The sequence below is a fragment of the Nerophis lumbriciformis genome, linkage group LG06 (genome assembly GCF_033978685.3).
Source record: "Nerophis lumbriciformis linkage group LG06, RoL_Nlum_v2.1, whole genome shotgun sequence".
Taxonomy (NCBI): Eukaryota; Metazoa; Chordata; class Actinopteri; order Syngnathiformes; family Syngnathidae; genus Nerophis; species Nerophis lumbriciformis.
The window spans coordinates 35,223,854-35,237,137 of record NC_084553.2 but is presented as its reverse complement, the minus strand read 5'-3'; the positions used below and the strand labels follow the sequence as shown (position 1 = coordinate 35,237,137).

At 42.5% G+C, this 13,284-nt stretch overlaps 1 protein-coding gene across 1 annotated transcript in view; it reads left to right on the top strand.

Annotated features, from left to right (window-relative positions):
- Positions 1-13,284, top strand: part of LOC133608729 (spondin-1-like) — a 199,740-nt gene that overhangs the window by 149,639 nt on the left and 36,817 nt on the right. Inside the window, exon 7 of the mRNA XM_061964209.2 lies at positions 10,490-10,554. Coding sequence (XP_061820193.1) covers positions 10,490-10,554 — 65 coding nt within the window. The remainder of the gene's footprint in view (positions 1-10,489; positions 10,555-13,284) is intronic.

Genomic DNA, 13,284 nt, shown 5'->3' with positions numbered 1-13,284 from the left:
GTTATATTTTATATGAAGTCACCTTTGAATATATGTAACTACAAATACATTTTTTTTCCAGTTGTCTGGACAAGACAAACTATGGAGTTTGTCAGAGTAAAACAAACAAGAACATTTGTAAAAATGGTCTATTACTTACCCATCATTAAAGTGGTGTCCTCAGTCCTTACTTAGTATAAGACTCTATGTATTAGGGTGATACTATTTTTAAATCCCCTACAATACCAAACACATCGCAGAAGTGACAAAGATATGAAATATAGGTAATGTTAGTGCCACTGCTATGGAAGAAACGTGTCAAAGCAATGAAAGCAAACTTTTTAAAAGTGGACAACAATTATGTTTGGGGCGGCAGCACGTAGCATACGAACATGGCAGGAACAACAGAAAACAAATTAATTGATTGACTGTAAGCGGTGACGTCACTTTCAATATCGTAATCCATCCATCCATCCATTTTCTACCGCTTGTCCCTTTCGGAGTCGCGGGGGGGGGGGGGCTGGAGCCTATCTCAGCTGCATTCGGTCGGAAGGCGGGGTACACCCTGGACAAGTCGCCACCTCATCGCAGAATATCGTAATCATTTACTTATAAATTATAGCTGCACAATCGATAGTTTCAGTGGCACACATCAGCAAAAACATAGCACAAACAATTGAGACTATTTAGTTATTGTTTGGACCACAAATTACACTGTTTTGTTCAAAAACTAAGAATTCTGGTTCGATCGTGACGTCACTTCCTAAAGTATTCATCGCTAATAATTCATAAACTATAGCAGCACAATCGATCATTTAAACTGCACAAACCTAGCACCAACGAATGAGACTATTTTGGCTAAATTTGAGATGATTTGGCCTATTTTGAGGAAACGCGGGGGGTCAGGTTCACGAGGACGTCACTTCCGGAAATTTGAAACGTTAATATCTTGAAAACGAAAGCACCCACAAACGTAGCACAAACAAATGAGACTATGTTGGCTTATTTTGGACTCAATTTGGAGAACGGGGGGGCTGGGTGACCTTTGATTGACCTATATAAGAATATGTAATATTTCAGATACGAAAGCAGCAAAAATAACTATTTCCACTGCACAAACCAGCACAAACGGATGGGGCGGGAGGCCAACTTCACACAGGTTCATACAGATGGTGGGTTTGTATTCATTTTGTGCTTTTATTTAGTGTTGTGTTTGCTTGTTTTTTGTTGGTTTTAACATAACTGACACAATACATGTATGGCAGTAGATTACTTTGATGTCCGATGTTTTTCTTTGTATCTGACCTTTATTCCTGAAAACATATATATATCTTCAAAAACCTCTACAATGTAAGTATTTTGTGCTAATGTGTGACAGTGAAAATAAGGTGTTGCAGACAAAACATGTGATGAAACTAATCTTGCTTTTGCTTGCACTTTGGCAAGACAGTCATCAATCTTTGAAATGTTTACATTCATCCATACATTACAGATGTGATGGAAACATTAGTCAATATAACATGTTATCGTTTTCATAATAATTACCACCATGTTTCATTGTATGAATGTCGTTAATGAAAAAAGGGGACTTAAACATGAAATGTGTTCAGACGCTTTATAGTCTTTGCAAGTTAATGATCTGTTTGACAGTCTGTCGTTAAGCCAATAATTCTGTACGATACCGGTCATTAAACAAAATGCCCAACTTGTCTGATTTAGTTGAAGTGAGTTTATGTCCATCATTTTGTGCAGACATTTATGAGAGACATGGTAAGAACTGGGAATACTTGTGGAAGTTCAGAAGAATACAATTTTCATTCATTATCATTTGTGTTGGCGTTTTGTTGAGATTGACGTCTGTGTAATTGCGGTAAAATAGGATGGCAAAGTATGACAATGCTAAGTGTAACGTTTGAAACATGAACTGTGTCCCCTGTTAGCAATGTAATTTCCTTTTGACAGTTCAATTTGTTGTGCAAGCTTGAAGATTAAACATAACTACCCTTCTCACTGTCATCAAGGCTTTTTATGGTGTGGTACCATGTTTTCGAAATGTGTTCTAATGGCACCTGGGTTATAATGGTCCTCTCTAAAAATATGTTACTTTGTGCAGGAAAACTATAGATGACACTTGTTTTTTGGCGTTCCGTATCATAAACTATCATAAACTCCCTCCGATAAACTATCATACTGTACAAAATGAAAAAATAGCGATGTGCGAGCGTAGTAATACGAAGGCGCGCTCGCTAAAGTCAGGAAGGACTTTGCTTTTGGTCTTTTTTAACTTTAACATCCATAATTATCCATTATTCTCAATGATTGTGATTGTGAAAGTGCATTAAACAGTGTTGTATCCATTGACTTCCATAGGGGAGCAGAGAGTGGGTTGTTCCACTGCAGCCAAACTAGACAGTCATTTGATAAATACTGGGCTTTGTCCCACCCAACGGATGTCGAGCATTTTTGGAAGTGTTTTCTTGGTAAAATCTAGCTTTTTGATCTGTTATTGGAGACTTTACTCGTGTTTAGAAAATATCTATCTGAAAATGGGCTTGCCCTAGTTGAAAGACCAGTATCTGCCCCTGGTTTCAAGTTACACTAACAATGAACTTACATCACAGTGGTCGGAGCGGAACTTGTTCGTGGCTCAAGGACCAGCTGTATCATTTTTCATTCATTTATTCTCTATACCACTCATCCTTATTAGGGTCACGGGTAAAATGCAGCCCATCCCAGCTGACTTTGGGCAAGAGGCAGGAAACAACCCAGACTGGTCGCCAGCGAATCACAGGGCAGAATCGCATGGGCAACATGCAAACTCCACACAAATATACCCAAATGGAGATTTGAGCACATATCTCCTGACTGTGCAGCCTGCATGCTAATCACTTGACCACTGCAGCCTGTATTACTTTTGCCGCTGTCTGTATAGAATCCATCTAAATCCTAAGTAGCATTTAAAACATTTCATTTTTCAGGAATGGAGATAGGTTTTAATGGACAAGAAGACAAATTCATACAGAAGCTTGAAGAAATAATTCTGTTCAAAGTATGTAAGTGGAAGGAAAACCTACTTGTTTAAAAAATGGTGGCACATTCTACAATCCTAGTTTTCCGAGTGTTTAGTGCCCAGTATTTTTTTTTTTAACATATGGTCCATAAATCTTACGTCAACAGGCTTCAGCTTGAGTGGCCCTTTGACATATGGTCCTATTGCTTGACCTGTCTCCATTTAATATAGCGCCGTAACATTGTTTTTGGACGATAAAAGGTACAGGGGACCAAAAGGAGTGGAGTATGTGTGTGTTCTATAAACCAATAAAACACACACACCCACACTATAATGAATAAATACATTAAAATCAAATGATCCCTGGCTGGAGTTCGTCTATAGCAGTGGTTCTCAAACTTTTTTCACTACCTGAGAAAAAAACCTAGCTCTCCAAGTACCACCATAATGATCAACATTAAAATACATAAATAAAATAAATAAATAAATGTAGTAGGCCTTACTATTTCTTAAAAACAAGGCAAATGTTTAATTAAAAAAGTATAATTGTAAAACCTAGCCACACACAGTATGAACAGTAACACTGTGTTTAAATATACGAAAATAAAACACTTTACTTTAAGCAATTGATCATTTGAACCTACTCAGTGGTTAGAGTGTCCGTCCTGAGATCGGTAGGTTGTGAGTTCAAACCCCAGCCGAGTCACACCAAAGACTATAAAAATGGGACCCATTACCTCCCTGCTTGGCACTCAGCATCAAGGGTTGGAATTGGGGGTTGAATCACCAAAAATGATTCCCGGACGCGGCCATCGCTGCTGCTCACAGCTCCCCTCATCTCCCAGGCGGTGATCAAGGGTGATGGGTCAAATGCAGAGAAAAATTTCGCCACACCTAGTGTGTGTGTGACAATCATTGGTACTTTAACTTTAATTTGGCGTACCACTTGTGGTACATGTAGCACAGTTTGAGAATCACTGGTCTATGGAATCAGTCCCTACAGGAATTTGTTACATTGCGATTGCACTAATTCAGGCAAAGTGCATCTCTGAAATATTAGAAGCATATGAACCATCTTGGGTTCTGAGAACCTCAGGGAGTGGTCTCCTGCTGATGCCCATAGTCAGGACCAAACATGGTGAAGCTGTGTTTCAGTTTTATGCTCCTAAAATCTGGAATAGTCTTTCAGAAGACGTGACAGAGGCCTTAACATTGTTCAAATCCAGGCTGAAAACACATTTTTTTAATGACAGGTGAAAGTATTTTATCGACACGAACATTCTAAGTTGATTTGTGATTATTTTCATGAGTATTTATTTATTTATTTTTATTTTTACTTTTACCGTCTTGGGATTTTTTGTAAAGCACTTGTCTTGTGTACAAATTGTGCTCTATAAAAAAATTGCCTTGCCTTGTCTCGTAACCTCATCTAGTGCCCGCAATTTACCCACACATTTTCGCCAATCGAATTTGTCTCTAAGCAGAGCTTAAAAGTTCACATCAAACGTCCAATCAAAACGTTAAAAAATATAATAATAATAATGATCATTTGCAAGGCTGACCTAGGAAATAAGAATCTTTCAGATGACAAAGAAGTTGAAGTGTGATGATAATTGCTCATCCTAAAAAATACTGCTTTTAACAGTTTACAAATGCTCTTAACCTCTGGGGATAAATGTGTTGGAACATAAATAATGTTTAAAATGGACAAACACTTTGCAAGCCTAAAAAAAAATAAACAGAGGATGTCTTCTCCTGGAGGACAGAGAAAACAGAGACATCATATATTTTACTAACATTATTTACAAATAATTCCATCCATTTTCCTACCGCTTATTCCCTTCGGGGTCGCGGGGGGTACTGGAGCCTATCTCAGCTACAATCGTGCGGAAGCGGGGTACACCCTGGACAAGTCGCCACCTCATCGCAGGGCCAACACAGATAGACAGACAACATTCACACTCACATTCACACACTAGGGACCATTTAGTGTTGCCAATCAACCTATCCCCAGGTGCATGTCTTTTAAAACAGTAGAGTCATTTGAAAATGAGTTACAAGTATGTGCTTTTACTTCAATTGAATGGGTTATTTTAAGTCTGTGTGGTTTAAAACAAATAAAACATCAATGTAGTATTTATTTTCCAATTTTTGTTGTAATCCTGTGCATTTTTAGGTTAACGTTGTAAGTGTAACGGAGGCCGGCCAGTGGGGCTGCGCCATGTGTACGTTAGTAAACCCCACTCGCCAACCACTTCAAGAGTGTGCTGGCCGCCGAGTTGGCCAGCCTAGTGTCATGTTTGTGTAATCATGTTTTGTTTTAAGTCATGTTTTGTTTAGTTTCTGGCTTTTCACTCCCTTGTCTTGTCACCATAGCAACCATTAGTTTTCACCTGTCACGTCACGCACCTGTTTCACGTCTTGAGTCACGCACCTGTTTTCGTTAATCATGTCTGTAGTATTTAAGTTCAGTGTTTTTCAGTTTGTTTTTCTGACGACCTCGCATCCCATACCGCACCCCATATATGCTTCTGCACACTCCTCTATGATCCTGCTTCATGTCCCTTGTCACAGTAAGTTTTGGTTCCATGTTTATAGTCTTTTTGTTTTTTCATAGTTTATTCTCCGCCACTGTGCGTGCTTTTCATTTGTACTTTTTTGCTATAGTCTTTTGGTTTCATAGCTTATTCTCCGCCATTGTGCGCGCTTTTTGTTTGATCTTTTTTTAATAAATAAATCATGTACCTTGGTTCCCGTCTCGCCCGTGCCAACTTTCCGCTGCATCCTGGAAAAGCAAACTCCAAAGACCAAGTATTGACAGTAGGTCGTCAGCAGACCCGCTTTTCCGCACGTAAGTTGGCCGATTTGGACAATTTTGACGAGGGAACATGGGCGGTCCTGCGCGCGATGGAGGAAGAAACGCTGCGCTACTCCTCCGTGGAGCGCAGAGATCTCATGTGGGGTCCGACCGGCAAACTGGTGCCGATCAGCTCCGTTTGGCCCGGGGACGTTGGCGCGTCATCCCAGCCAAGGAAGCGCCGCCAAAGGCGAGGGACGCCAGGAAGGAAATCCGCGAGCCAGCGGGACACGCCGCTCCCACAAGCCCCTCCCCCTCCGGGCGGAAGCAAGCAGCAGCCAGCCCGGCTTCGCCCGGATGACGTCAAAAACCAGGATTTTTTTTTTCTGAATTCTTTTTCTTTTGATTCCCCGCTCCCCAGGACTCAAGCCACACCCAAGACACAAAACACATTTTTTTCACCCACTCAATCCCAGGTACAAGAAAGACAATTTGGACAATTTAATGGGGAAGTTTCTGCCCTCCTCCGCCCACCCCTACAGAGAGTTCCAGACCGCAGGGAGCGCATCTGGTATCCGCCCCTTGAGGGGGGGGCTGGGGTCGGGAGCTGTGTTGGTGGGGTGGCTCGGCATCACCATGCCAAGCCACAGCCTCCCTCACGGCCGCCACCACCAGTCTACCGACCCGTCAAGCCACAGCCTCTAGCAAGACCGCCCTCACCAGTCTTCCGACCTGCCAAGCCGCAACCCCCAGCTAGGCCACCTCCACCTGCTCCAAGGCTAGCTCCTCAGCTAGCACCTGTCGCTGCACCTGTTGCCGCACCAAGGCTAGCACCAGCTCCACCACGCCAAGTTCCACGGCAGACTCCAGTACCCGCACCACGCCTAGCCGCATCATGCCAAGCTCCGGTACCAGCTCCACGCCGCCAAGCACTGCCTAGCCAAGACCAAGACCCTCCACGCCAAGTCCAAGACCAAGACCCTCCACGCCAAGTCCAAGACCAAGACCCTCCACGCCAAGTCCAAGACCAAGACCCTCCACGCCAAGTCCAAGACCAAGACCTTCCACGCCAAGTCCAAGACCAAGACCCTCCACGCCAAGTCCAAGACCAAGACCCTCCACGCCAAGCCCAAGACCAAGACCCTCCACGCCAAGCCCAAGACCAAGACCCTCCACGCCAAGTGCCGCCAGTCGCAGCTCCACGACGCCAAGTGCCGCCAGTCGCAGCTCCACGACGCCAAGTGCCGCCAGTCGCAGCTCCACGACGCCAAGTGCCGCCAGTCGCAGCTCCACGACGCCAAGTGCCGCCAGTCGCAGCTCCACGACGCCAAGTGCCGCCAGTCGCAGCTCCACGACCCCAAGTGCCGCCAGTCGCAGCTCCACGACGCCAAGTGCCGCCAGTCGCAGCTTCACGACGCCAAGTGCCGCCAGTCGCAGCTTCACGACGCCAAGACCCGCCATGCCAAGACCAAGACCAAGACCCGCCATGCCAAGACCAAGACCAAGACCCGCCATGCCAAGACCAAGACCAAGACCCGCCATGCCAAGACCAAGACCAAGACCCGCCATGCCAAGACCAAGACCAAGACCCGCCATGCCAAGACCAAGACCAAGACCCGCCATGCCAAGACCAAGACCAAGACCCGCCATGCCAAGACCAAGACCCGCCATGCCAAGACCAAGACCCGCCATGCCAAGACCAAGACCCACGCCAAGACCAAGACCTATACCAAGACCCACGCCGAGCTTCGCCGCCTGACGCGCCACGCCGAGCTTCGCCGCCTGACGCGCCACGCCGAGCTTCGCCGCCTGACTCACCACGCCAAGCCACGCCTGCCACGATGACGACGCGCCTGCCTCCTCGTCGGCCACGGATGTGGCCGCTACCTGGTCGCCCGCCACGCCAAGTGCGCCCACCTCCCAGTCGGCCACGAATGTGGCCATTCCCTGGGCGCCCGCCTCGCCTGCTGCAGCGGCGTTCCACTTGCCGCCGCCACCTAACTCTGCCCCGGTGGATGCGGGGACACGTGGTCTGGCGATCCACCGCCATGTCCCCCTCCCGCCCTCCCATGACTCTTGTTAATTGTTATGGACATCTGGTATCTGTCCTTAAGGGAGGGGCTCTGTCATGTTTGTGTAATCATGTTTTGTTTTAAGTCATGTTTTGTTTAGTTTCTGGCTTTTCACTCCCTTGTCTTGTCACCATAGCAACCATTAGTTTTCACCTGTCACGTCACGCACCTGTTTCACGTCTTGAGTCACGCACCTGTTTTCGTTAATCATGTCTGTAGTATTTAAGTTCAGTGTTTTTCAGTTTGTTTTTCTGACGACCTCGCATCCCATACCGCACCCCATATATGCTTCTGCACACTCCTCTATGATCCTGCTTCATGTCCCTTGTCACAGTAAGTTTTGGTTCCATGTTTATAGTCTTTTTGTTTTTTCATAGTTTATTCTCCGCCACTGTGCGTGCTTTTCATTTGTACTTTTTAGCTATAGTCTTTTGGTTTCATAGCTTATTCTCCGCCATTGTGCGCGCTTTTTGTTTGATCTTTTTTTAATAAATAAATCATGTACCTTGGTTCCCGTCTCGCCCGTGCCAACTTTCCGCTGCATCCTGGAAAAGCAAACTCCAAAGACCAAGTATTGACACCTAGTCCTTTAGCTTGGTGGTCAGCACACTCGCCTTTAATGAGGACGACCAGGGTTTGCGTCCCCGGAGGAACACCTAAAACTTTGATAACAAATTTATAGAATCACAAGTTGATTCGGTGTTATTAAAAAAACAACCCAGCAGGCACAAGACATTAACACAACGTTAAGAACTTATTGAATGAGGTCTTGATGTTGAGCAACTGAAACCTAACGTTGAAACAACATGCTTTTTGACGACGTTTAATCAATGTTGGGTTCTGCCATTGATTTGACCATTGAATTTTGGTCATTTTACAACACAAATACAACGTTGAAACAACATGCTTTTCGACAACGTTTATTCAATGTTTATTGTGACGTTGATTTGACCAATAAAATTGAGTAATTTCCCAACCAACAACGTGGATCAAATGTTAGACACCAACGTTGTCTCAATTTACAAATACAACTATTTTGCAACGTTGTTTCAAAGTCAGTTTTAAAGGACATGTATGTATAATCAACGTTGTCTCAATGTCTTGTGCCTGCTGGAAAAGCCTCAAAACATTGCAACATTCTGACATAAATGTATGCCTTTTAGCGTGCCAAAATCACAAATAAGCTTGCACAATACTGGATGGACTGTAGATTGTCCCAACTCTAAAATACTCAATCACTATTTTTTTTTTTTTACAGAGACTTAGTCACCAACACATTGGATTTCAGCTGATGATGCGCATCAGCTGAAATAGTGCCAACGAGTGATAACGTGCACGAAGTACCAAAACATATTACAAATCATACAAAACCGAGTTACTGCTGTAAAGTACATATGTTATGTCCAATCATATGACAAAGGAGGAAAATCAGTCATACTATCAATTGGGGATGATCGGTCACTGATCAGTATCGTTCGATTTTCAATGTCGATCACAAACGCGGATCCCTTCTGGCTGACTAGGTCAATGTTTTATTTTCTCGTTTTTGTTAATGTTTACAAACTCAGGGACTAATTCACTGGACATAAGAGGACTTTGAGGGCAAAAAACTAAAATAGTTCAATGAGTATAGATAGTTTTGGCTTTTGTTTAGTTATTGTGTACGTTTGTACTATTAACTTTTCTTGACCAAACAAGTGTATGTAATAAAAGAGAATGAGGAACTAGTTTAAATATTGTATTGATATGGTCAAACTGTCAAGAGCACTCACCATACAGTAGAGAAGGGATTCATATGGCCCTATTCCTGATTGGATCTCACATGAGAAGAAGAGGGGTGGTTAATTATTATGCAATGCAGTCTGCTAAAAATGATTGAAAACGCCACTCTACATAGCAACTGACACTGTGGTCAAAGTTGGAATTGCCACAAAACACATTTTTAAAACTTTCAACACTCTACTGCCATCTAGAAGTGGATAGTGCACTATCCAAGTTGTCATGTCTCATGTGTCAGGTAAACCACAATGCATGGGGCCATTTGAATGCTTCATCTTCAAACTGTAAACAAAGGGAAAATGTAGTGAATAGATGTGATCGTTATTGGTATTATGGATGAACGGTATTGGAATTGGTAGCATATAAACCTGATTGGAACATCCCTACTAATAAGTCATCGGTGCTGTTTGCTTTTCTCTTGACCATGTTTGAGAAAACTGCTCTCTTCATTCATAGGCTTGTTTTTTATAAGCTTTTCGTTTATCTTCAATCACCTCAAAAATAATGCCTGGAGCTAAAGCTTATGATTGGTCTAGACTTTTTTTGTCAAACGGCCTACTAAGGCATCAGTTTATGGCTTGGTCAGATGGATTTGTGAGCTCAGCTTCCTGTTGCCTCAATAAATTCAGTTCCTTCTCAGGGGAAGTGGGCCTTCGGTAAAACTCTTACATTTGAAATAGGATTAGTCTTCCATTCGTGTGCCTACCTGTCAGATTTGTGGTGGGGAAATGAAATAAATCACAGCATTGGCAATTCTTGTGAGACTGCAACATATGCTTTCATTATTGTTTTATTGGACTTTCTGTGCAGCACATACATAATGGTTTGAAAGTATGTTTCTTGTCTTTTTAGGGTGACGAGGTCCTGACCGTCATCAAAATGAAAGCACAATGGCCGGCCTGGCAACCACTTAATGTGTAAGTATCTCATGTCATTTGGACTTACTATAAATATATCGAAACATGCAAGCGGCAGTTCCTCTTGTCTCATGATACTAATTTATCCCTCAAGAGGCAGCAGTGAGCCGTTAATGTGTGAACGTCATATAATTGCCAGAAGGCTGTGCTATGATGGGGTTGAAGTAGTAAAATAACGACCTCTCTGGAGCTTTCTGCCAAATATAGTGAGCTACTTTAGTATTGAGAGGCAGCCGCACAGGCTAGCCAACCTACTGAAGTAATTGGTCAATGCATTTATGAAGCAGCATTGTACCGTGGAGGTTGTCAAAGAGCTAATGGTGATGGAAAATGTCACCATGGAGAGACACTAACAAGCATGACACAGCAGAAGCATCCGTGGGACCGATGTCTTGATCAAGGTCTTTCGACAGTGTAAATGTTACTCTAATTGGAGACATTTTATTTATTAAATGTTCACTCTGTTACTAAATCACTGCGGTCCTCAGATGAAACTGAACGTTTTTGAGATGTCATTGTTATGCCTGTTCTCAAAAGCATTTAGTCGTTTCAGAGAAGTAATTTTCTATAATTAGTCATACAGAGTTTATTTCTTTTTTCTTTAGTTTATTTCGAACATGAACACACTTACAGCATAATACATCACACAATTTCATATAATTTCATTTTACATCATGCCCGAAAAGGAGTAGGAAGAAGCAAAGCTTATTTAATCCTACCCCTTTCCCACTTCAGAGCGTTTACAAATATATAGAATCATTTACTGACCTTTTTATATAATAAAATAACATCTATGAATTAGTATACACAACAGTTTTGTAATATTTAATTAATTAATCCAGTCTTTATTAACATACAGAGATTAAAAATATCTTATTTCCAATAAGGTTGGAAATATTTCTCATAATTCTTCTTCTTTGTACTTTGTAAGCACTATTATTTTGAACAACCTCTTGAACTGGATCATATGAGTACAATTTTTAACTTATTTACTTAATCCATTCCATAAATTAATTCCACATACTGATATGCTAAAAGTTCTAAGTGTTGTATGTGCATATAAATGTTTTAAATTATTTTTTCCTCTAAGGTTATATTTCTCCTCTTTAGTTGAGAAGAATTGTTGTACATTCTTTGGTAGCAGGTTATAGTTTGCTTTGTACATCATTTTAGCTGTTTGCCGTTTTACCAAATCACCGAACTTTAATATTTTTGACTCAATAAATAAAGGGTTTGTATGTTCTCTATATCCAACATTATGTATTAAATAGTAAAATGGTAAATGGTTTGTATTTACAGCATATAGCGCTTTATTATACCTGCACGATACCCAAAGCGCTTTACATTATAAGTCACATTCACCCATTCACACACACATTCAGTGTGTGGCGGAAGCTGCCACAAAAGGAGAAAGGCCATCAGGAGAAAGGCTCTACCATCGGAGCCACACCACCCTACAGCAGTTAAAGTTTATGCTCGCACTGCTTCGCTAAGTTGGGCTACACACACATCGCTGCATATGTTCAAATTATTTTGTTCTTAAATTTAATGTGTATCTTAAGCTTCTTCTCAGCACTGTCCTTCACACTGACTTCCTTTGTACCCAGAGTTAAAAAAAAAACAAAGCTTTATATGTATACTAGGCATCTTTAGCTGGCTTGTAACCAAAATGTTTGCCCGCAACCTAAAGCAAAAAAATAACCAAGAGATGTAAGCCAAGGTAAAGTTAAAGTTAAAGTACCAATGATTGTCACACACACACTAGGTGTGGCGAGATTATTCTCTGCATTTGACCCATCACCCTTGATCACCCCCTGGGAGGTGAGGGGAGCAGTGGGCAGCAGCGGTGGCCGCGCCCGGGAATCATTTTGGTGATTTAACCCCCAATTCCAACCCTTGATGCTGAGTGCCAAGCAGGGAGGTAATGGGTCCCATTTTTTTATAGTCTTTGGTATGACTCGGCCGGGGTTTGAACTCACAACCTACCGATCTCAGGGCGGACACTCTAACCACTAGGCCACTGAGTACCTCTGTACTCAACATTCTGGTTGGCAGTGTTGGGCAGTAGCTTGTTAGAATTAGCCAAGCTACGTAGCTTAACTACATTTCCCAGTAGCTTGACAGGAGCTTTGCTACTATTTGAACGATTCCTGTAGATTAGCTTTTTTTAGACCCATGTAGCTTGTAGCTTACATCAAAAGCTACAAGCTACAAAAAGAGAAAATGAACTGCGAATCTTGTCCCCCAAAAAATATGGAGAAAAAACAATGACCCGGATGAATGAGAACATCCATACATACGGAGAAAATCCATGAGGATTGGTTGGTGTTTGTGTGATGAGTCACAATTGGCTAAGATTAGGGCAAAACATAATGGACTCACCAATCAGGGGCAAGATCAGGCGGGTCATCGAAACCAGGAAGCAAAATAACAGACAGGTACCTATGTCACATGACGAGGGAGTCGGATAACAGAGGGACGCTTTAAGCTCGAGGTTTCCGTGGGGCAGTAAAAAGCATTAAGTTATTAAATGGATTTTGCGAAAATTAAGGCCTTAAAACACAATAAATGCAATGTTCCGAAGCATTCAAATGTAACACAATTCTACGATTTGGCCGACAGTCAATACGTCAGATGAAACAAACATTTAGCTGTTTGGCCACAATACCCAGCAATATGTTGGGAGGAGAAACGGTGAGGACTTTAATCCCAGGACCACCATACCTACCG